The 26,118-nt window shown below is 37.6% G+C and overlaps 1 protein-coding gene and 1 long non-coding RNA gene across 6 annotated transcripts in view; one reads left to right on the top strand and one right to left on the bottom strand.

Moving 5' to 3' along the window:
* The window catches only part of AKAP9 (A-kinase anchoring protein 9), a 164,963-nt gene that overhangs the window by 52,099 nt on the left and 86,746 nt on the right, over nt 1-26,118 (bottom strand). For 4 of the 5 annotated variants that reach the window (XM_055589687.1, XM_055589688.1, XM_055589689.1 and 1 more), the window contains exons 18-22: nt 24,659-24,883; nt 23,412-23,552; nt 22,873-22,976; nt 20,171-20,376; nt 9,757-9,965 (exon numbers count right to left, since the gene is read on the bottom strand). In XM_055589687.1, the coding sequence (XP_055445662.1) occupies nt 9,757-9,965; nt 20,171-20,376; nt 22,873-22,976; nt 23,412-23,552; nt 24,659-24,883 (885 nt within the window). The remainder of the gene's footprint in view (nt 1-9,756; nt 9,966-20,170; nt 20,377-22,872; nt 22,977-23,411; nt 23,553-24,658; nt 24,884-26,118) is intronic. The other variant, XM_055589691.1, reaches the window with a different exon arrangement.
* LOC129658868 (uncharacterized) lies at nt 20,246-24,837 on the top strand. Its single transcript, XR_008717547.1, has 3 exons — nt 20,246-20,384; nt 21,434-21,573; nt 24,701-24,837. It is a non-coding gene; the product is annotated as an uncharacterized LOC129658868 (long non-coding RNA).

The following is a 26,118-nucleotide window of genomic DNA, read 5'->3' as shown; positions in this document are numbered from 1 at the left end:
CCAACCTGCACATTAGACTTTTCCATGGCTACTCAATATAAACATGAACTGTAGAAAAAGCATCCTGCCCCTTTCAACTGTTTTGTTTTCTTCACAGCCAGATGTCATGAAATTGCTCTATTTCTTCAACTCCATTTCTGTAACTGGCTGAATTGTGAATTCCTCCTCTATCAATGCCACAAAACTGTTCTCCTGAAGGCCACTGATGACACCTATATTGAAATATCCAATGGACACTAAATTCTCAGCATTCATTACCTTTCCATGGTATCTGACATTTACAGAAAATCCTCATCTGGCTTTTAAGACACTATTCTCTAAAAACAAAACAAAACAAAGACATTATTCTCTTGATTTTCCTTGCTCATTCTCTCAATCTCTTTTGTAGATTGATATACCTTTATTCCCTTTTAAATCTCAGCACTCTACCAGCACAAAAATTTAGTTCTCCACACTCTTCAAAACCATAATTTCAAATGTCTTTAAAAGTGACGCCAACTTCTAATCTAGTCTCCCGAACTCTAGACTCTAGAGAGTATCTTTTCCCTCTATGCACTCTAAAACTGCACTCATTCTTCATTTCTTTTGTATCCCCTATCTCAGTAAATGAAATATCCCAATAACAGCTGGTCAAGGATCAGCTTGTGGTTTCTTTCCTCTTCCGTTCTTTATCCCCCACATCCAACGTCACACCAATTTCTATCAAATTCAACTTCCTGCAAGTTTTGAGATCACTTCCCTCTTGCCCTAACTTGATTTCTACCCTCTTCACTTGGAGTATTTTAAGAGTCTCCTGTTTCTGCACATTCAGCCTCTCTCCTCACTCTTTTCCAGCCCATCCATCCACCATATGCTACTAGAGGAAATCCCTGTACAAAAACAAATCTCAGAGTATTTCCTACCAAAAATATTTCAGTGATTCCCCACACTTTTCAGCATAAACTTAAAACTTTTCAACTCTACCCTCAAGGGACACTGTGGCTGCAAGGCTTGACCGCTGCAAGCCTTCTACCCTCTGCTGCCCACATTCCATCCTGGGTGTTCTTAACACAAAATGACCCACTATCCTCAAACACATCGTGCTGGCTTATGCCAACATGCGATGCCCTTGACACAAATCTTCTTCTTGACTTATCCACTAAGTTTCTACTAGGAAGTCTTTATCTTAAACAACTCATTTTCCCTTGAATTACGATTTGGCCTTCATCACTTCATGCAAAAATGGGCTCAATAAAGGACAGAAATGGTAGGGATCTAACAGAAGCAGAAGACATTAAGAGGTGGCAAGAATACACAGAAGAACTGTACAAAAGAAATCTTCATGACCCAGATAATCACCACGGTGTGATCACTCACCTACAGTCAGACATCCTGGAATGTGAAATCAAGTGGGCCTTAGGAAGCATCATTACAAACAAAGCTAGTGGAGGTGATAGAATTCTAGTTGAGCTTTTTCAAGTCCTAAAAGATGATGTTGCGAAAGTGCTGCACTCAATATGCCAGCAAATTTGGAAAACTCAGCAGTGGCCTCAGGAGTGGAAAAGGTCAGTTTTCATTCCAATCCCCAAGTAAGGCAATGCCAAAGAATGCTCAGACTACCGCACAATTGCCCTCATCTCACACGCTAGTAAAGTAATGCTCAAAATTTTCCAAGCCAGGCTTCAGCAATACGTGAACCGTGAACTTCCAGATGTTCAGGTTTTAGAAAAGGCAGAGGAACCAGAGATCAAATTGCCAACATCCGCTGGATCATCGTAAAAGCAAGAGAGTCCCAGAAAAACCATCTATTTCTGCTTTATTGACTATGCCAAAGCCTTTGACTGTGTGGATCACAATAAACTGTGGAAAATTCTTCAAGAGATGGGAATACCAGACCACCTGACCTGTCTCTTGAGAAACCTATATAAAGGTCAGGAAGCAACAGTTAGAACTGGAGATGGAACAACAGACTGGTTCCGAATAGGAAAAGGAGTACATAAAGGCTGTATATTGTCACCTTACTTATTTAACTTATATGCAGAGTACATCATGAGAAAACGCTGGGCTGGGAGAAGCACAAGCTGGAATCAAGATTGCTGGGAGAAATATCAATAACCTCAGATATGCAGATGACACCACCCTTACGGCAGAAAGTGAAGAAGAACTAAACAGCCTCTTGATGAAAGTGAGAGAGGAAAGTGAAAAAGTTGGCTTAAAGCTCAACATTCAGAACACAAACATCATGGCATCTGGACCCATCACTTCATGGCAAACAGATGGGGAAACAGTGGAAACAGTGGCTGACTTTATTTCTGGGGGCTCCAAAATCACTGCAGATCGTGACTGCAGCCATGAAATTAAAAGACGCTTACTCCTTGGAAGGAAAGTTATGACCAACCTAGATAGCATATTCAAAAGCAGAGACATTACTTTGCCAACAAAGGTCCGTTTAGTCAAAGCTATGGTTTTTTCCAGTGGTCATGTATGGATGTGAGAGTTGGACTATAAAGAAAGCTGAGCGCCGAAGAATTCATGCTTTTGAACTGTGGTGTTGGAGAAGACTCTTGAGAGTCCCTTGGACTGCAAGGAGATCCAACCAGTCCATCCTAAAGGAGATCAGTCCTGAATATTCACTGGAATTGGAAGGACTGATGCTGAAGCTGAAACGCCAATACTTTGGCAACCTGATGCGAAGAGCTGACTCATTGGAAAAGACCCTGATGTTGGGAAAGATTGAGGGCAGGAGGGAAGGGGACGACAGAGGATGAGATGGTTGGATGGCATCACCAACTCAATGGATATGAGTTTGGGTAAAGTCCAGGAGTTGGAGATGGACAGGGCATGCTGCGGTTCATGGGATCACAGAGTTGGACACGACTGAGCGACTGAATTGACTGACTGACGGACTTCAGTAAAATTGCTCTTGTCAAGTAAGCAAGGTGCTCCCCTCAACCACCTGCATTAGATTTCAGAATCCACTCCTCAGGCTGTAAGTTGACCTGTCAGCATTAACTGACAGAATGATTCACTCCTTTCATTTCTAAAGGTCAGAAAAAGTGCCAGTCAAGAGCATGGACTCTGAAGTCAGTCTGCTAAGTCACTTCAGTTGTGTCCGACTCTGTGAGACCCCAGAGACGGCAGCCCACCAGGATCCCCCACCCCTGGGATTCTCCAGGTAAAAACACTGGAGTGGGTTGCCATTTCCTTCTCCAATTGAAGTCAGTCTGCCTGGGTTCAATTTCTAACTTACACCCACCTTATAAGCCTGGGCAAGTTCTCTGGTTTCTATGCTTCTGCCCTGCACCCCTCCATCCCCTCAGTCTCTACTTAACAAGGTGGTCAAAGTGATCTTTTTGAAAAATGTAAGTTAGATCAGTTACTGAAAAAATATCTGATGACCCAAAGCTGGAAACAATCTGTATGTCCTCTGGATAAACAAACCGGTTCACACTCCTCGGCTCTCAAAAGAAACAAACTATTAACACACGTAGATGATTCCCACGTGGGTTTTGTTAAGACAGTGAAAGCAGAGCCAAAGAATGCATAGTGCATGACTTCATTCATGACACTCTGGGAAAGGCAAAGTTATAGGCACAGAAAGTAGCTAACAGTGTCAAGAACAGGAGGTGGAGAAGGGGCTGAGTGTAAAATAATGGAGGAGCACCAGGAAGTTTTGGGGAGATGGAACTGTTTTTTATAATGTTTGTAGTTACATAACGCTACGCATCTGTCACAACCAAAAGAACTGTCTACACACAAAATGAAATTTGCTGTATGTAAAATTAAAAAAAAATTAACCAAAGTGTCCGGGAACCCAAAATGGAATAAAAACTCTAACAAATGATCATAATTGTATTAAAAATGGATAACAAACCCACACTTCAGGGGTAGGGAGAAAAGATTTAACCTAAAATACTCTGAAAAACAGTACTTTCTTTACTGTAAGGCTAAAGACGAAAAAAGTCAGTCACTTCAGTTCAGTCATTCAGTCATGTCTGACTCTTTGTGACCTCATGGACTGAAGCACGCCAGGCTTCCCTGTCCATCACCGACTTCCAGAGCTTGCTCAAACTCATGTCCGTTGAGTTGGTGATGCCATCCAATCATCTTATGAAAAAAAGTACTATTGTACTCTAGCGAGTAAAACTGTTTTTCCCAGGGGTATAGGTTAGCAACTGCAAAATTACTTTATGGGTATATATGGGTATGAAATTACTTTATGGGTATACATGGTTAACAAATAAGTAAAACTACTATAGATCATGAGAGCCTGGTCTCTCATCTTTGGAGAACAAAGTTACAAAGGAAACGGGAAAGGGCAGAAAGAATGCTGTGGTGGTAGTGGAGGTATCAGAATGAACTTATACTTTTATTATATATACAAACAGATACAGAAAAAAAATAGATGCAAACTGTTTTTCAAACTGTCTGCTGAGAGACCAGGACACCTTACTAACAACAAGCACATATAGCACCCAGGCCTTGGTTTCAAAGCATCATCCTCTAATAAAGGGAACTTCTAATAACATAAAACTTCCTTGGAGAAGGGGTTGATTCCAGGGCTGGGGCAGGGAAAATACAAGATGGGCCTGGAGACGGCGATAGTGCGAATGTTCAAAGGAGGAAGCGCTATGGAAGTGCCCACGAGCCAACCTGAAAGACTTCTTCACGTCAAAGCTAGAACAGCCTATTACAGAATTTGATTATAGATAACCCATTGAAAAAATTAATAGCTATGAGTCCATATGAGGCCTGATTAGTTAAAATAAATGTGAGTGAAGAAATAGCTCTTACAGAAAAATTCCAATCAATAAATGATGAATGATGATAGAAAATCACCACTAGAACATCACAGGAAGAACGGTACAGGCAAGATCTACCAATGGATGCTAAGACTAGTGGGTGGAAGTTTAAAGAGAAACAGGATATTTGCATGGTATCAAAGTACCTCCCCCCAAATATTTATTAATTACAAGAGGAAAATAATAACAGAATGAAGAAACCCAGCAGATACCACAAGTAATTGAGATTAACACCACTAGTAGTAAGATATATGCCTTTAAATTTGATACACAAAGGCACATTCCTCCTGTGGTATTCTTGTTAAATGCATAAGCTTCATGTAATCATGAGAAAATATCAGACAAAATCAAATCAAGGGACATTCTACTAAGTAACTGGCTAGTTCTTCTCAAATGTCAAGGTCATGCAAGGGAAAGCAAGATTCAGGAACAGTCAGTCTGGAGAAGAAGAAGACATGACAATCAATGCATGGTGGGATTCTGGAATAGATCCTAGAACAGGAAAGGACACTAGCGGGAAAACTGGTAAAATCCAAACAGCTTATAGTTTATAGTGATGCACCACTTTTCATTTCTAAGTTTTGATAATTACAGTATGGTCACACAAGATGTTAACATAAGGGAAAATTGAGTGAAAAGCACATGGGAACACTTGGTACTTTTTCTTTACTGTAAGTCTAAAATTATTTCAAGGGCTTCCCTGATGGCTCAGTGGTTAAAGAGTCTGCCTGCCAATGCAGGAGACACGGGTTCAATCCCTGATCAGGGAAGGTCTCACACGCCGCAGAGCAACTAAGCCACAACCACTGAGCCACAGTGAGAAGCCTGTGCACGGCAAAAAGAGTAGCTCCTATCGCCACAACTAGAGAAAAGTCTTCACAACAACAACGACCCAGCATAGCCAAGAATAAATAAAAATTTTTTTTAAATTATAAAAAATAAAATTACTTAAAAATAACAAGTTAAAAAATTGTACCCAAAGACTCCACATCTCATTATGAATTAAATTCCAAGTTCCATGTGATCCAGTCCCCAGGTATCACTCTGACCTTGGCTCCCACACTTTTCCCATTCTTCTTGTTTGAGCTGCATGGGCTTCTGTCAACCATAAAGAGAACCAGCACTGGACCACTTCAGGGCCTATACTCACTACTCCTTTGCCTGCAACATTCTTTCCCAACTTACCTAGCGGCTGTCTCTGCTTGACTATCACATTACCAGAGAGGTCATCCTTAACTTTCCTGTGTAAAATGTGCGCTCCCCCATCACGCTCCATCTCCCCTATTTTAGTTTTCTTCACAGCAGGTATCACCACCTGGCATACAATGTTTATTTATCATCAGGCTCCAGCAGTATATCGTTAGCTCTATGAGACTAGAGACTTTGTACATTTTGTTCAATGCTGTACCTCCAGTATCTGGAAGAGCAACTGTTATATACGAGGTGCTCAATAATGATGAATGAGTGACTCTTCTCAAAGCATCAAGCCCTCCAGTAAGCTTTACTTGTTCTCACCTCACCCTAAACTTTCAGATGCTGCTCTCTTTTTTCTAGTCTCAGGGTACCCTATGCAGAGCTATTTTCCTGAAAGTCTCTTTCACTGCAAAAAGGCACCATAGCAGTTTCAGCTCTGTTTTAGAATTTTATGACAAGTTAAAAGAAAAAAACAAGATAAAAGGGAAATATTCCATTATGAAGAAGAATCAAATAATGCCTCATTAAAAGAGAAATGGAATACTAGTCATTTCATAAAGAGAACTATCCATTATTTTGGAGTTAAAATAATTGGTAAAAATATTCATCATGTTCAAAATAATTTTAGGTATTAATGAGAATATCATGAAGTCAATGTCTTTAAACACCTCTCATGGAAAAGCAGTAACTAAACTAAATTTAAAGAAAAATTTTCAAAGTTTCCATTCCCACTGCCTTAAAAATGTAATTCATCTAAGAAATATCTGATTTTTATATCAAATGTCAACAGCTACTTCAATTTTTTTATATAACAGGTTATTATTAGAACACTACAGAATTCTGCGAGAATAATGCGGATATGATAATAATAATTCCTAGGTCAGTGGTTCTCAAACTTCAGTCTGTATCGGTGTCACCTAAAGGACTTGTGAAAACACAGGTTTTGGGGGCTCCATCACTCAGTAAGGCTCGGGCAGGGCCTGAGAAGTTACACTTCGAACAAGTCTTTAGTGATGCTTGTGTTGCTGCTTTGGAGACTGCACACTGAGAACTGCTTACTGATCTAGGCAAAATTTCTGTGCTCTACTCAGTGATTCTGTAACTAAAAAGATACAAAAAAATGTACATGACATATCGCTGCTTTAGTACTTAACAAATTGAGAATAACCAGGATTCTAATGCACCTCAAAGGGCCCGCCCTGGTCACATAAGTTTATTTGATAAGTTGTAATCCTAGCCTGGGAAACAGTGCTTCAGGTGGATATCCGTTGACAGTGTTAACGGATTATGGGAACATTTCTCTTCAGTAGCCTGAAAGAACAAGTCCAACCACTCATCACTTCTGATTTATTTACCCTGGTTTATTTACCCATGGAGCTCGTCAAATGCCAAATATATTGCATTAACTAGACTATCCATAAATTACAATGGGTATCAGGTAGTAGCAAAAGTATTAACAGAGCTCAAGACTGTGGTCAAAGAATTAAAAGTATTAACAGCTGTTTTCATGTTTTATCTTTTCATAAAAGATAATCAGAGAAATTAAATACCAATGTGGCTGAAATAAACAAGAAAAAAAAAAAAAGGAAGGATGATGTGGAAATTCAGTACAGAATTATCTTTACTACACAACTTCACAGAATAAAATAAATAATTATGATGCATACGCATTCAAGCATTAGAAGTGCTGAAAAACAACAGCTGAAAATGCTCAAAGTGGTGCGGTTGATTCAGTAGAGGAGCATGTTGTTCAGGTGGCTTACACATAAGCATTCTAAAAGACAGCCAAACCCAGCACTTACATTAATTTTGTTAAAGACTTCAAAAGATACCAAAACATGGTAGAAAATATGTATTTTTAAATTGCAGCTGCATTCATAATTTCAATGCTTGATCTTGAGTTGGCTATACCTGAGGCTGATGAAAAATGCAACAAACATAATTCTTTGATAGAAAAGTATAATTTAATGTCTTGGCAAGTTAGTAACACAGTGAGGCTGGTTTTAATTGATGCCATTTCCTTAACGGCAACTCAGGATGTTGAGAATGAAAAATAACTCATTGTGATTATCTTGAAGATGCGACCCCTATCATTCTTTGTGTAAATAGTCATCCTTTCTGTTTGTAAATATACAAAGATTTGAGTTTTCAGGAATACCACACGTTTTTTAGTTCTTTGTGGATGCTCAGGAAAATTTATAAGTTACTGAACTAAAGGTTTTTCAATCCTTATGTAAAGTAAGCTTCAGAAAAACAAAAAATTACCAAAACATAACAATTTCTTCTATACTATGTTTATATCTTCAGAATTTATCTATGAAAACATTTCTGAGACCTACTTAATTGCACATGAGTACTTTAGTTGGCTCAGACAATCACGGTACAATCCAGAAGTTAATCAGTAGATATATGATGATATATTCCACTGGCCAAACAGTAAATTCTCACTGCAATGTGTGGTAATGTTAGGATTCTTCTGCTCTCAAAGATAGAGCCCACACTCTGTCACAGAAGAAAATTTAGACTGTGTTCCAACAAAGAAGAATGAACCTGAGAAAACTCTAATAGCTGAAAACTATTAGGAGGTTAAATATTTCATTGGAAATATATATTGCTTTGATAATGCCTTCTTAGTTTAATGCCAGTAGCAAATTACCAAGAGGGAAAAAAAAAAAGAATAATGGATTGATAATGATGTTAACCAAACAGTAGGTGGTTAACAAATTATTTCAACGGTCACCAAATAAGAGATGACTCAAAAATGGTGTATAATCACTGACTTAACATAAAAAGAAATGAATCTTTGATACATCTAATAGTCAATGCTGCTGCAGAAACAGAATGATTTCTTGAAGAAAAAAAGTGGCACCAATGGAGCCCAGACATCAGCAGAAACAAGAGATCAAACATATTCTTTCAACTTCTCACCTTTTGTTTGAAATACACATGGATTCAGAACACGCTGAATAAAGATATCAGTGAAAAAAATGTTAATAATACCGGCCCTGCAGCTGATAACAATGAGGCACTCACCTGATTGACAAGAGAGCTATGATTCTACAGGTAAATTAAATATTTAAAAAATAAGTGAAATTTCTTCATTTTAAAACAGCACATAATTTTAAAAATTCTGCATAGAGTACTTAAGAGACACTTATACAGGGTATAAACATTTTATAGACAGAAGAAACTGCAAGTTAAGGTATAAATACAATGGTATATATTCTTAAAAGTTCTATGAAAATAATACTTTAAGGTAGAAACTGCCCCTCATTCTAATTACCTACAAAGGTAGTAAAGTGAGGTATTCTAATCATATTTGTGAAAAGAATGCAAAAATCACGAAGGAGTTGTGGGCCTGATTTGTTGTATTTAACAGTACTGTTATGACATGTGTGAGCAGGTGGTTTATTTTAGAGATTCCTTATACTATTCCTTCAAATAAATATATATATTATAACGGAATATTTCATACAATGGTAAAGTTAAAACCTCTTTTGATGTCAAAAAGGTAATGTGTAGTAAGAGTCTAGAAAAATCTGAAAATTAAAACATTGAATTTTAGAATTTAAGATTCCATCAGTATATTATATTAACCCTTACCATTTGAAAACAAGACTAGTGATACCAGTATTGGTTGTCACAAAAACTACAAATTATTAAAGGGGAACCAAACTAGATTCCTGTGAGACAGAGGAGAGCAAACATTTAGCCGTAGTTCCTGAGCTTAAAAGAAAACCTACTTCCAACTCGGTGTATGTGAGCAATACGAGGAGGTTACCTGACTACTAGTTTCACTTATGGCTTCCAGGAGCTTTTCAACTGCTGCCTGTAGTCGGGAGCTGATATTCAGCATCAGTTCTTCGTTTTCAGGGTCTATTTCAGGCCCAGTGAAGCCGCTCCTCGCCAGCCGCTGCGACAGCTGCGTCCCGTCCTCAGCTGCTCTGGACCACATGCTACCGTCACCTCCAGAGTAAGGCACAGATTCATCTGTAATCAGAGTTATTTTGAAGGTATAAATCAAGTACAAGGAATCATTTTAGTAAAAAAACAAAAAGTATCAAATCAAATCAAACTGAAACTTGAAATCACTGGAATGAAAGTGTTATTAAGATAACACTATAACAAAACAAAATAGGCAAATTCAGAACGTAGTATTATTTAATGACCTACCAGGTATAAGAATGGGAAGAATAATGCTATGCTAATAGGGCTTTGCATAAATTAATACTTGAGAGTTAGTAGTTTTCCTTTGATAAAAAGTTTTAAAATATCTTTCAATAGATATTTACTAAATGCCCACCGTGCAGGGTTTACTAAGTAATGGAGATGAACAGGTGGCAAGATGTGGTTCCTACCCTCCAGGACATTACACACACGGGTAATGAGAGAACAAGTGTTTACACAACAACTTAAGAGGAAAACACGGTACAATGGGCTATTCCAAGTGTATGGAAAGATGAAAGTCTTGATTCTGTATGGAGAAAACACTCTGATTTCTGAGCACTATCCTGGGCAGCACCGCCTGCTTGGCTAGACAGTAAAAGGGACTAAGACCTTTCTGTAACTGGTTACTCCCAAGTGGCTTGGTGGGTAAAGAATCTGCCTGCAATGCAGGAGACACAGGACACATGGGTGCATGAAGACCCCCTGGAGGAGGGCAAGGCAACCCCCTCCAGTATTCACGCCTGGAGCATCCCATGGGCAGAGGAAGCTGGAGGGCTATGGGTCCATAGCGTTGCAAAGATTCGGACACGACTGAAGCAACTGTGCACGCAGAACGCATACCAGGAAGAGGTTAGACTAATAAACAGTTCTAATTTAAACTGTGGCCTTATGTTTCCACGCTAGTCTTTTTTCTTATGTAAAGAAAACTGAGTTTACATGGGCAGAGATAAAGCTTTGTAAGTGCTTTCTCTAAACTGAAATAAAAGCATAGGTTATTTATCGCTTCCATGAATACTGTACTCATCTGTGGCAGCTTGCTACAATCGAACAATGAAATTTCCTGAAGAGGAACTATCTATTCTTTTATTAACGTGTATCACATATTTATCAGTAACTGTGCAAAGTTAACAAATTAAAAGCAGAAGAAATTTAAATTTCCAAGGTACTTGGAATAAATATTCAATTTGATACAATCACCCAGGAGAATAAAAGCTATTCTTGAAAATGTTTTGCTACAATAGCTGGTGCCATATGGAAGTCTCTCAATCTCAAGCAGTAAAAATATCAGATGCAGTTTCAGATACAAGATCTGCAATCAGCACAATTCAACATTCTCTAAGTACTTTCTCTGTATAAGTCACTGGCTGAAGAGTCCACAACTGTACACCAGAAAACGACTTAACATGTTTGCTACTATGTAGTGGTGGTGCTTTAGTCACCAAGTCGTGTCTGACTCTTGCTATTACATGTGCTGTGTGCTTAGTCGCTCAGCAAAAGTTGACAAATTTACTTTTAACGTCATGGCTGCGGTCACCATCTGCAGTGATTTTGGAGCCCAAGAAAATAAAGTCTGTCACTGTTTCCCCATCTATTTGCTATGAAATGATGGGACCAGATGCCATGATCTTCATCTCTTGAATGTTGAGTTTTAAGCCAGCTTTTTAACTCTCCTCTTTCACTTTCATCAAGAAGCTCTTTAGATACTTTTCAGTTTCTGCCATAAGGGTGGTGTCTCTGCATATCTGAGGTTACTGGTATTTTTCCCAGCAATCTTGATTCCAGCTTGTGCTTCATCCAACCCAGCATTTTACATGATGTACTCTGCATATAAGTTAAATAAGTGGGGTGACAATACACAGCCTTTACGAACTCCTTTCCCAATTTGGAACCAGTCCGTTGTTCCATGTCTGGTTCTACCTGTTGCTTCTTGACCTGCATACAGATTTCTCATGAGGCAGGTCAGGTGGTCTGGTATTCCCATCTCTTGGAAGAATTTTCCACAGTTTGTTGTGATCCACAGTCAAATGCTTGGTGTAGTCAATAAAGCAGAAATAGATGTTTTTCTGGAACTCTCTTGCTTTTCCTATGATCCAACGGATGTTGGCAATTGGATCTCTGGTTCCTCTGCTTTTTCTAAATCGAGCTTGGTTCAGGTACTGTTGAAGCCTCACTTGGAGAATTTTGAGCATTACATTGCTGGCATGTGAGATGAGTGCAATTGTGTGGTAGTTTGAACATTCTTTGGCATTGCCTTTCTTTGGAATTGGAGTGAAAACTGACCTTTTCTAGCCCTGTGGCCACTGCTGGGTTTTCCAAATTTGCTGGCACACTGAGTGCAACACTTCAACAGCATTTAAAGTAGGAAGTCAAGAGATACCTGGAGTAACAGGCAAGTTTGGCCTTGCAGTGCAAAATGAAGCAGGGCAAAGGCTAACAGAGTTTGCCAAGAGAACACACTGGCCATGGCAAATACCCTCTTCCAACAACACAAGAGAAGACTCTACACATGGACATCACCAGATGGTCAATAATGAAATATTGATAATAGTCTTTGCAGCCGAATGGAGAAGCTCTACACAGTCAGCAAAAACAAGACCGGGAGCTGACTGTGGCTCAGATCAGGAACTCCATATTGCAAAATTCGTACTTAAATTGAAGAAAGTAGGGAAAACCACTAGACCATTCAGGTATGACCTAAATCAAATCCCTTATGACTATACAGTGGAAGAGACAAATAGATTCAAGGGATTAGATCTGATAGACAGAGTGCCTGAAGAACTATGGACAGAGATTCATGACGCTGCAAAGGAGGTGGTGATCAAATAAAAACTGAATGTATTGATAATAGGGACTAACAGTTTATAAATATTCATGAGTTCAAAATTACCTTAGAATTCAAAATGAGTTCAGATATTGTACAATGTATATTACAAAGTCACTAAATAAAGTTAATGTAGCCTAAAAAATGAATGATATTTTTGATGAAGCAAGAAATATTAATAGCTTACAATTGGTCACATATATTGGAAAAATACATATATCACATATTCAGCTGAGGAAGTAAATGCATTCTAGTGACATTTTCTTTTAATGGATACAGAGAATTTAACAAATCTGAGGTAAGATCATGGTCTGAGATGATGATAAGGCTTTGTGGAGTCAAAGAACGTGGAGAAGCAAGAATGAGGTAGGACAGAGAGCTGAGAAAGGGTAGCTAAAAGTAGGCTGGATCCAAGTTGTGAATGGCCTTCTGTTTTAAGAAACTGGGGGCTTTGTTATTCATAATGGAGAAGTAAATAATTTTTTGAGTAAGAGTATCAATTCTATAAACCAGGAAGCAAGCTGTATCAATGCAGAAGGAGGGGTTAGAAAAGAAGAGTCTGGTTAGAGAGCTATTTCAATTGTCCAGATGAGAAATGATAAAGATGGACAAGGGCTGGTTACAGGCTGGAAAAAATGGAATGTGTAAGACAAGGAAGAAAGAAAAGCAGTAAAAGATGACTGAGTTTTTCCAGCTATATGACTTTCAGATGACAAAAGAGTCTTTAGGAGAAATACTAAAAAGCATGAAAATACTAAATAATAAAAAGCATGAAAAAAGGATTAGTCTGAACCGCTAATGGGCTACATGGAGGAGAGACAATAGACAATAACTTTTGGAAATTTGGGAGTCATTTGTAGAAAGGTGCCATAACCTTAGTTTTCTGAATGTTTAGCTTTAAGCCAAATTTTCACTCTCCTCTTTCACTTTCATCAAGAGGCTTTTTAGTTCCTCTTCACTTTCTGCCATAAGGGTGGTGTCATCTGCATATCTGAGGTTATTGGTATTTCTCCCGGCAATCTTGATTCCAGCTTGTGCTTCCTCCAGCCCAGTGTTTCTCATGATGTACTCTGCATATAAGTTAAATAAGCAGGGTGACAATATGCAGCCTTGATGTACTCCTTTTCCTATTTGGAACCAGTCTGTTGTTCCATGTCCAGTTCTAACTACTGCTTCCTGACCTGCATACAGGTTTCTCAAGAGGCAGGTCAGGTGGTCTGGTATTCCCATCTCTTTCAGAATTTTCCACAGTTTATTGCGATCCACACAGGCAAAGGCTTTGGCATAGTCAATAAAGCAGAAATAGATGTTTTTTCTGGAACTCTCTTGCTTTTTCCATGATCCAGCGGATGTTGGCAATTTGATCTCTGGTTCCTCTGCCTTTTCTAAAACCACCTTGAACAACCTGGAAGTTCACAGTTCATGTATTGCTGAAGCCTGGCTTGGAGAATTTTGAGCATTACTTTACCAGCGTGTGAGATGAGTGCAACTGTGCGGTAGTTTGAGCCTTCTTTGGCATTGCCTTACTTGGGGACTAGAATGAAAACTGACCTTTTCCAGTCCTGTGGCCACTGCTGAGTTTTCCAAATTTGCTGGCATATTGAGTGCAGCACTTTCACAGCATCATCTTTCAGGATTTGAAAGAGCTCAACTGGAATTCCATCACCTCCACTAGCTTTGTTCATAGTGATGCTTTGTAAGGCCCACTTGACTTCACTTTCCAAGATGTCTGACTCTAGGTGAGTGATCACACCATCATGATTATCTGGGTCGTGAAGATCTTTTTCGTATAGTTTTTCTGTGTATTCTTGCCACCTCTTCTTAATATCTTCTGCTTCTGTTAGGTCCCTACCATTTCTGTCCTTTATTGAGCCCATCTTTGCATGAAATGTTCCCTTGGTATCTCTAATTTTCTTGAAGAGATCTCTAGTCTTCCCCATTCTATTGTTTTCCTCTATTTCCTTGCATTGATCGCTGAGGAAGGCTTTCTTATCTCTCCTTGCTATTCTTTGGAACTCTGTATTCAAATGGGTATACCTTTCCTTTTCTCCTTTGCTTTTCACTTCTCTTCTTTTCACAGCTATTTGTAAGGCCTCCTCAGACAGCCATTTTGCCTTTTTGTATTTCTTTTTCTTGGGGATGGACTTGATTCCTGTCTCCTGTACGATGTCACAAACCTCCATCCATAGTTCATCAGGCACTCTGTCTATCAGATCTAGTCCCTTAAATCTATTTCTCACTTCTACTGTATAATCATACGGGATTTGACTTAGGTCATACCTGAATGGTCTAGTGGTTTTCCCTATTTTCTTCAATTTCAGTCTGAATTTGGCAATAAGGAGTTCCTGATCTGAGCCACAGTCAGCTCCCGGTCTTGTTTTTGCTGACTGTATAGAGCTTCTCCATCTTTGGCTGCAAAGAACATAATCAATCTGATTTCGGTGTCGACCATCTGGTGATGTCCATGTGTAGAGTCTTCTCTTGTGTTCTTGGAAGAGGGTGGTTGCTATGACCAGTGCATTCTCTTGGCAGAACTCTATTAACTTTTGCCCTACCTCATTCTGTATTCCAAGGCCAAATTTGCCTGTTACTTCAGGTGTTTCTTGACTTTCTGCTTTTGCATCACTTCATGGCAAATAGACGGGGAAACCGTGGACACAGTGGCTGACTTTATTTTTCTGGGCTTAAAAATCACCGCTGATGGTGATTGCAGCCATGAAATTAAGACTCTTGCTCCTTGGAAGGAAAGTTATGACCAACGTGATTAGCATATTCAAAAGCAGAGACATTACTTTGCCAACAAAGGTCCCTCTAGTCAAGGTTATGGTTTTTCCAGTGGTCATGTATGGATGTGAGAGTTGGACTATAAAGAAAGCTGAGCACTGAAGAATTGATGCTTTTAAACTGTGGTGTTGGAGAAGACTCTTTAGCATCCATTGGACTGCAAGGAGATCCAACCAGTCCATCCTAAAGGAAATCAGTCCTGGGTGTTCATTGGAAGGACTGATGTTGAAGCTGAAACTCCAATACAATGGCCACCTGATGCGAAGAGCTGACTCATTTGAAAAGACCCTCACGTTGGGAAAGATTGAGGGCAGGATGAGAAGGGGACGACAGAGGATGAGATGGTTGGATGGCATCATCGACTTGATGGACATGGGTTTGGGTGGACTCCGGGAGTTGGTGATGGACAGGGAGGCCTGGCGTGCTGCGGTTCATGGGTTGCAAAGAGCCGGACATGACTGAGCGACTGAACTGAACTGTAGAAAGGTGAGAGGTGAACCTTGGAAGAAGATACATTTACTCAGGTGCAATATGTACTGAGAGAAGGACAAATAGTTGGCATCTCTGTATAGAATAAGCCAACAAAAAAATCTCTGTAAAGAAAATTCAGAGAAAGACAGGAGCAAGATGTTCCAGGAGACAAGGAGACAGCATTTTAAAAAGAGAATTCAACAATCCTGTTTGTCTAGAAAGTCAAACAGGACAAGAGGTGAGATGCTACTGGATCTGTCAATGGGAAGGTCACTGCTGTCCACAGGGAAAGCAGCTTTGATACTATACAAACAGAAACCCAAGCTGTTAGAAGCAAGAGTTGGTTTGATCTCTCATAGTGTTTGTTGTGCTTTATCTTCAGGAGAGCGCAAAGTTGAGAAAAATCATTTTTTCTGTAATATTATGAAGATACCAGCAAGTTTTATGGTGTAAAGAAGAAATCAGTTGTAAGGAAAAAAACTGAAGATACTATATATAACACTGGAGCAACTATCAAACACAAAATACAAAGGATATATTAAAAAAGTGGCTTATAAAAAGCCACTGAATGTTAATTTTTTAATGGGTAATAAAAAATATATTAAAGTATCTAATAAAGATGAAGATGTGAACCAGCTTAATGTACTTTACTGATGACATTTTGAAGATATAAACACACAAAGGTAATCTCAATGTGTTCCAATGAAGATATAGAACTTTGTTTAGTCCAATGAAATAAAGGAATGAGAACAATATCAAACTTGTATTTATAGTAACTAGTGTTTGGAAGGAAAGATATAAATTGGCAGGGCAATTTCATTAAACGCCAGTAGAATTCTCAGAATGATCAATTTGATGAACAGAATCATGATTTCAGACTGGCCAAGCACTCAGACCTGTATCTGAAACATGGTAGATGATAGTTATCCAAAAAGTCTTTGGTCATTCATTCTGTGGATTACACCATGTTCATTCTATAGAGATAGCAATCAGCTTCTCAGTTTAAGCAGGGCCTATGATAGGATCGGAGAAGGCAATGGCACCCCACTCCAGTACTCTTGGCTGGAAAATCCCATGGATGGAGGAGTCTGGTAGGCTGCAGTCCATGGGGTCACTAAGAGTTGGACACGACTGAGCGACTTCACTTTCACTTTTCACTTTCATGCATTGGAGAAGGAAATGGCAACTCACTCCAGTGTTCTTGCCTGGAGAATCCCAGGGACGGGGGAGCCTGGTGGGCTGCCGTCTCTGGGGTCGCACAGAGTCGGACACGACTCAAGCAACTTAGCAGCAGCAGCAGCAGTATGATAGGATAGAGCAGTCCCCTGCCCTGGCCTGAAGATATCTAGGGCTCCAACTGGAAACCACTGGTTCTAGTCTGATTTTTGTACCTGACAGATGACTAAACTAACTGAAGCCTCAGGAGAGTAAGAGACTTGCCCAAGGCCACAGTGACCTGGAAGAAGGACCTTCTCATTACTAATCCAGTATTCTTGCTATAACATCACATTGCTCCAAAAAAAAAAAAAAAAAAAAAAACAAAAGCTGCAGCAAATAAGATTCAGTCCCTGGTCTTCTAAGGGGGAGGTAGAGGTATTTTACCACTGAACCATCACAGTGTAGGCCTACGGGACATTTTCTTTCAAAACCTCCTAAGGAAACTCATTTTTATGAACTAGTCTAATATTCACTCAAGTTTAAACAATTCCACAATGGCTCAAAATTTCCCTTCACTTTCTTATGAGGAAGCAAACATTAGCAAGTCAATTATTATTTTTTTTTAGACAGTGAACAAGTCCACACATGTTTAAAATCTAAACAAGTTTAGACTTGAGAACTGCAAAGAGATTACAAGTGCTACTACCCACAACAAAAAGTCATATATAAAAATTGAAGAGCAGGAGTTGTTTTATGGAGAAGGAATGGCAACCCGCTCCAGTATTCTTGCCTGGAGAATTCCATGGTCAGAGGAGCCCAGTAGGCTACAGTCCATGGACTCACAAGAGCTGGACACGACTTAGCAACCAAACCACCACCACCACCAGTTGTCTTATAATCAGATTAAAACTGAACTTTTTGTTATATTAAATAAGATACAAAAGAACTATTTTAGAAGTTCATTTTAGTTTTTACAATAATACTCCCATTAAACATATGAAGAAACACCAGAAAAAAATCTTACATATGGAACATGGTATCAGTATTTTAAAGACTGTACTTTCCTGTTTTAAATTATAAATTCTTTAAATTCAGTATTTCCTTCAAGATGTAAAGTGAATCTAAGTACCCCAAAATGATACTAGTGATCTTCCTAATTTTGTTACTAAGACTACCACATCATTGCCAACACAGTAACATAAAAACTGATTAAATGGAAAGCATACATTCTAACACCAGCAAAATTCTTATCTCTGCTTTAATAGTCTTTAAACCATATTTCTTAACAGTGGTTCTAATTTTTTCTCTTGTATCTTAGTATTATTCATTCAAAATCTATTGATAGTTAAATATTTATTTTAAAAGGCTTAATCAATTCAAACATGTAGAAAATGGTATTAAGTAAAACATTAAATACCATGATTTTATTTTGCCTTGAATAGAAATTTCTGTGCCTTCTTCACTGGACTGAGAATTGTGAAGCAGAGAGCAAAAAAAAAAAAACTTTTCAATAAATGTTTGTAAAAGTGAACTGATAAAACTACTTATACTGAAAAACTACTCTATTATTGGATATCTTAAAATAGTAGCTAGATATATTTCATTTATATTTAGAGATTTAGAGGACTATGAAAGAAAGTGACTTCCCTGGTGGCTCAGATGGTAAAAGCATCTGCCTACAATGTGGGAGACCTGGGTTCGATCCCTGGGTTGGGAAGATCCCCCTGGAGAAGGCAATGGCAACCCACTCCAGTACTCTTGCCCGGAAAACCCCATGGACGGACGGAGGAGACTGGTGGGCTACAGTCCATGGGGTCGCAGAGAGTTGGACTCGACTGAGCAACTCCATGTATATGCAAGAAAGTAGGCCAGCTGATCAGATGTCCTTTTAGGGCTGCTTTATCATAGAAGTAACTATGGGAGCACTGCTCTGGAGATGAGTTTGCTATCTTTTAAGAAATGTCGTTCGCCGAACACCTCAGCAACCACTTTGAGAAACGTCTAGGAAAACTGCTAACACACAAAAAAACTTCCTGTCATGTAGCGAACACTCCTCGGTGTGTCTTTTGGATGCGGTGGAGGTCTTACCGCAAAATGCCCCTTTACCAGATGGTTAGGTGAAACTAGCTTATGAAATGATTGTTTTTTAAAAAGCATGATTTGATAAATACTTTTATAATGAGATCAAGAAAATTTTACCTAATTCTTCATATGCAGAAAACAAACAGCCCTTGACTGAGAGCTTAACCAACAGTGAAATAAAAAAAAGCAGTTCTACAAAGTTTGAAACAAATGAAAATTTAAAGTTACAGTATCATTTCACCTCTGACTTCACTAAAAGTAGTTTTTAAAATTATCTTTGAATTCAACTTAAGTTTTAAAAATCAATTTTAGTTAAAACTCCAAGCTTTTCTCTGCATTAGAAACATTAAGTGGCCAACCTATAATTAAGCAAACTTTCTCTTAGTGGGATAATTTCTTCTCATTTTTCCACATGAAATTTAAAACAGAATGTTCTCAAAAATTGCATAACTGGCATTTTTATTTTTAGCTGACTGGCCTCCAACTGCGGAAAAGTGCTTGGGTATGGAATGGCAGTGAAGGAAGGCCTTGATCTTCTGGTCCAAGGGTCCAGACCCCATCTTTCCCCATATAACAAAAACGTTACCCTTTAGAGGGTGGTTTTAGGATAATGCTTATACCATATAAATATTGGTAAGGGTCTTGAGTGGTGATATGAAATTTTTCTTTTATTGGTTGTGAGATTAAACAGCCTTTGATTTATGTAGCACAATAATAACCCTGAGTATGTGTAATGACAACTCTAAGGCACCCATCTGCAAATGCTAAACAATAATGGTGTTTGAGATTAGCTCTAGTATATTTGTGTTTGGAAGATTTTTACTGGAAAATAGTATTCTTTCTTCTGTATTTTCAGCACTAGTAATGTGCTTGAACTCAGCAAGATTTACTGAAAATAATCATGATAGTTTCAACAGCATATAAAGCTCACCTCCTGTCTGTTCCTCATGGACACAAGACTTTGTTGGCGGCTCTGCTTCTGGCCTCCGAATCAGGCTGGCAGAAGGCTGGGCTTTACTAGACCTATCCAAAATGCCCAGGACGTGGCGACCAATTGTTTCTTCAACAGCTGCTGTTGTCTTTACCACTTCTAAGAGGATCTTCAGAAGTCTGTTATTAGCTTTCTGGAGTGCATACCTGTACAGGTAAGGAAACATTCATTAAAATGTTTAATCTTTTTAAAGCAAACACTAGGTCTACAAAAGAAAAATACACTACAAAACATCTGACTTAAAAAGAAAAACTTCATATGATCCTGTTAAAAATAATATGCGGTAGCACCTACAATGAAGTGCTTTTTGTATTTAAATTATAAAATTTGTTTTCTTCTGAAAAATTTTCATCAGTCAACTAGTTTTTGAAAATATGCAGCATTTTACTGACCTGAAAGAAATCAAATAACTAAAGTTTTTAACTAGTAGCTTCTAAATTAGAAGAAAATTTTTAGGGAGATGCAGAAGTTAAGTTTCAAAAAGTGTGCACAATACCTAATCATAAGCAAGTTATTGAGCTGGTAATACTATTCACGGTTATTCTTATATATTTTAACCTTTAAAATATCTTTTTCAATGTTGAACAACATATTCTAAAATAAATTCAAAAATTCCACCAGGAAAAATGTTTGTGTTTCTATAACTTAATGGTGATGATCTATATGGTTAAATTACAAAAATAGGCAGAGACCTGTTTTTAATAAAGGTCTACAGTACAATCTCACTATCTGCCAACAACAGAGGGTTAAAAACCTCAGGCTGCTGATTATTATATCTGCTCCAGAGACAGAAACTTCTCAAGTTACACATACTACACTCATTTCAGTCAGCAGAAGGAACCTATTTTCAACCAAATGGAATTAATAGTGCATCTCCCTCTCTCTTTTTTAACAAGCAACACATTATTATTTAAAAAAATTAGAAAATGCTCCTACGCACCCACCAAAATATCTTAGTACTGAGATAATCATGGTTAACATATTAATGCCTAAGCATTCTAGGCATTTTCCCTCATCTTTCTCTCTCATAAATATATATACAAAACAAAAATGGGATTATCCTGGACAAAGTGGTTTTTTACAAGCTTTTGTTTGTCTTTAGCACAAACATCTTCATGTGTCAAGAAATATACTTCCATAAATGGTGATTCAGAAGGTTATCTGATTGATCTTCTGAATAACTAAACTCTCTTGTCCTAACAGCTTAATTCAACAAAGGTACAGTGGTGGCAAACTACGCATTTCCTGCACGTAGAGAAAATACAAGACTCTCATGGGGAAGGCGCTCTGCCTCAAGACACTTTCTCTTCAGCTCCACAGTGCGGGAGATCGCCAACAAACAGGTTAGGGCTATCTGTTTTCACAGGCACATGACATGACTATTTTAAGACAAGGTAATACATGGAGTAGTTTCCCTTCAGCATTTGTCAAGTGAAAAAGACAGTTCTATTTTTACACTGAGATCAAGTTCTCTGGTTACCTAAGGAAGGATATTAAAAATAAAACTCTAAATAATTTAGTTAGTAGAAAGTAAGTACAGGGTTTATTTCTTTAACTTGTTCTCAGGTTTCGTTCAAGCCTCAAACACCCCAGGACTAGGATAATTTGAAAATATTCCCCCATAAGAGAAATAATTCAAAATAAAAGGATGGTAAAAAGAAATAAATAGGAATACTCATTTATCAACACTCACTACAAAGATTCCTAAAAAGTAAACACTGTATAATTTTTTAAATATACCAATTAGAGATAAATAATATAAAATAAACATTGTGTTTATTTTATATTGCCATGGTAACTCTAGTTTTCATACACTGTCTTTCTTGTTTGAGTTCCATACTGACTGTGTTCCATACTGATGATCCAATGGGGAAGCCAAAATCTTAGGGGCCAAATTCCTCCATGCAAGCTGAGGAAGCAGGTTAGGAGGACACAGAGGGTTGACAATAACAGAAATTGGAAAAGGAGGAAATTAAGTTAGTAGGTATTAATTTTAATTTAAAATTAAAGAAATGCTTTTCATTTGAACAAAACAGATTTTAAAATATTATGCCTAAAATCCTTAATATTAATGTGGGGTAACTATTCTCATTTTTACATGAATCTCTACGAAATCAAAGTAAGGGAAAGTTTTGTTAACATCGGATCATGAATTTATTCCTCCATAAAGGTGGGATATAGATTAAAAAGTCTCATCTGTTATACAGTAAATGCATCAAAGAAGTTAAATATATACTATCATATTTAATCATTTAATTTTTTTACTTGTCATAAACCAGGGGGTGGCTTATACTGAATGCATGTCTGAACAGTGAAGGAATAAACTGACATGTATAATTTTGTTTTTTTTTAGGATAAAAAATAGCATGTGAACAGAATAAAATTAATCAAGAAAGGTTCAATAACCTCAGCCTTATCATTTATTGAGCTGAGTGCATGCTCAATAGCCAATAAAATTATATACAAGAGATTTTTAAAAATTTGTCTATTTAATGTTAGGAAACTGATCATTCTTTACACATAGAGTACAATGTAGAAATAAAATAGATGTACAAGATAATGATAAAGACAAATAAAGTCTGTAACACCAAAACAACTATTTCAATTCACTTTTCATTCAAAAAAATATGCATTCTGTATACCTTTCATTGGACACAATTTCAGGAGGCACCTCTTCAGGTTTTTTGTCCAATACCTTTTCTTTAAAGGTCTGTTCTTCAACTTCTCCATGGTTTTCCTTTCCATTCTAAGTGTGCGTAAAGGTAGAGAGGACAAGACAGAAAGAAAATCTGTCATCTTGGAAATAGCATGTCATTCTTATATTGTTCTAAGGTAAAAAAGAAACCTCTGTGTGCAAAAGAGATACTATCTGAAATAATATTTAACTATATTTTATCAGGAGATTAACATTATCAGAAAATGGCATGCTATAATGTGACAATAAAGCTTGTTTGGTTACTGGGCTGCCTGGTGAAACAACAGTCATTGCTAAATCACTGTCAGATTCGAATTACCTTAAATGGAACGTAAGGCATCTTGACTCCACCTACCTTCAATGTAAACAATCACAAATATGTTAAGCTCAGACCTATAAAAAGCACACTTCACACCAACAACAAAGACACACAGATCCCACTGCATGTGGGTCCATTGCTCCTAGGTGGGCCAAAGTCCATACTACCTGTGTTTGCGTACTGCTGTTGCGCAGCTCACAACACAGCTTCTCTCTTCCAGCTAGAGACAGCTGCTTTAGTGCTTCCAGCTCCTCTAAAAGCACCCTCTCTCTCTCTGAAATCAGGTTTTCATTATCTATTGAGGATCTCTAAATAAGAAAAAAGGTCATGAGAGAATATTGTTTGCGATAGAAGAGAAAGGCAGGAATATTAAGCAGATTTTCTTTTAACCCGCTAGAACCAACAGGCCTTGGTTCTACCCTGATTCACATCCCATGATTAGGGGGTTAAAAGCATATATCAAGTTCAATGCAAAATTTGAAACTTAAAAAAAAAAAAGCTAATTAGGCCTAAATATTCATGAATTTTTACAGCTTAATTCATATTACTTTAATATGCCAGTTTTGCATTGAAAATTCAGAAGTTTCAAGTCACAAAATGCAATGAAGAAAAGCAAAATTAATTTTTCCAAATGTCTTATGTTCAACTCCCAATTTTCCTATTATTCTATATCTGAAACTATATTTCAAGAGTTCTCTATTTGTTGTCTTTTGTGTTAGCTTAACTTTTCAAAATAAATTGAATAAATTTGTTTTTATAGGAACTTATACATAAATATTTGCTTTTCTACAATGATTTTGTGAGTATATTACATACAGCAATTGATAAGATTTCAGTTCCCAAATACCAAGGAGTATGTAAATTTAGTCAAGAAAGTGGTTAAGAATATTATGCAAATTTGCATTTCTCAAATCAAGAAGAGATGTTTCCATGGATTAAGTTCCAGAAACATACTACTTCAGATTTCCATTCACAATTAAAAAGACAGATTAAAGATAGATAAAGGTAAACCATGGAGAAGCCAATTGGTAGACTCACAAATCTATAAATCAAAATGGGAAAGCTGAATATCAACTGCACCTCAGCACAAAGAATTTCCCCAATTGCCAAAGTACTTTTGCCACGTATATACTCAATGGAAAGCCTAAAAACAAAAACCTCAGAACCACTTTTTCAGTGCCTAAAAAGGCAGATAAGTCAAATGGTAGAGAGACAGTGCTCTCCAAGGTTGGGTTAGGCACCCTTAACCCCTTAACAAGATCTTAGTCTCCTATACTGGTGGAGTCTGTTCCTGATGTTAAATATTCATATTCATTCAGATCTCAGCAATAATTCTGACTTTAAAAAAAAAAAAAAAGCTCTATAAAAAACACTGCTTTTTAACTGGGGAGGGAAGGGACTCTTGGCCCCATACCTGAGCTAACTGTTCATTCAGCCTCTTAATCTCTTCTTGCAGCTGCTCCTGGTCTTCTCGCTGTCTCTCCATCTGCCGCATGTGTGCCTGCCTTAAAAGCTCTGTTGCCTGTTGATGTTCCTGGTACTGTCGTACAAGTTCCTGCCTCATATCTTCCAACTGTTCTTCATTTAACATCAGTTGTCTAGAAGCATCCATGCTTGATACCAAAATCTCATCATGGAGCTGTAACAGTTAAAAAAATTCAACCGTAAAACATTTTGTGGAAACCTATCAGCATTGATTTTTTAAAATACATATGAAAATAATTCTAATAGTAACCCCACAAAGCATGTCATTTTAAACTTCACATTATTAAACTAAAACATAAATAATTTAAAACATTTATCTTTATAATTTCAAATCAATGTGAAGGTAATCATTATTATACATGTTGTTCTCCAAAAGCAAAATAGCTATCAGTTATTTTAGATGTAGTCTAAATCAAAGGGAGGAGAAGAATAAGGAAAGACACTCACAATTCCTCCTATTCGTAATGAATAACTCTATTATTCCTCTTGACATTTTATGAGGAAACAATATAAATGGAATTCTTCTATTTTAAAATTTAATTTACAAAATGAGAAATTTTATCTCTTTATATTACACAGCAGTCATCAGAGTACTGTAGAGAACTGCTTGATAAGAAACAATCTTCAGTAATGTTTATCTGGAAATAAAAGCCTTATATTCCACTTTCTCAAACTTGTAAGAAGTCAACACCTTATTGGATTTCAACAAGTCCTGAAAAGCTAAACTTAAACAAATCATTCTGCCTTGAACAGCTGCTGGCAAGTTAAAGAGGTTTTGCACTTCAAAAAGAGTTGACATTTTATTTGAATATGTCTCTAAAAAGACATAGCCTGTCATGAATATGAACAAAAAATTTGAATTAAGATAATTTTAAAAGAAGTAGAATTTACTATGTTCTGTTAAAGGCACAAGTTGAGGTACAGACCCTCCAATGATGAAAAAGTAAAGGGTATTAGTATATATATAGGAGACTGCTTTAAATTATCTTAAGCGGGCAGCTCTTTCCTTCTGATATTATCCTATCAAGCAAATATTTTATCATACATATTGCCAAATTATAGTATAATAATTTGAACTGACTGAAAATTAACGTGGGTACAACTTACAGTGAGGTTTTACCATGCACAATGTATATAAGACAAACAGAAATATTATGAATCCGACCAGTTTTATCTAATAATAATATTAAGCCATTTATTCATACACTTTAAAAGTCACTTTTCCCTGGTGGCTCAGACGGTAAAGCGTCTGCCTACAATGCGGGAGACCTGGGTTCAATCCCTGGGTCAGGAAGGTCTCCTGGAGAAGGAAATGGCAACCCACTCCAGTACTCTTGCCTGGAAAATCCCATGGATGGTTGAACCTGGTAGGCTACAGTCCATGGGGTC

This window comes from Bubalus kerabau, chromosome 8 (genome assembly GCF_029407905.1).
Source record: "Bubalus kerabau isolate K-KA32 ecotype Philippines breed swamp buffalo chromosome 8, PCC_UOA_SB_1v2, whole genome shotgun sequence".
Lineage (NCBI taxonomy): Eukaryota > Metazoa > Chordata > Mammalia > Artiodactyla > Bovidae > Bubalus > Bubalus kerabau.
This window is presented reverse-complemented; position numbering and strand designations above follow the sequence as displayed.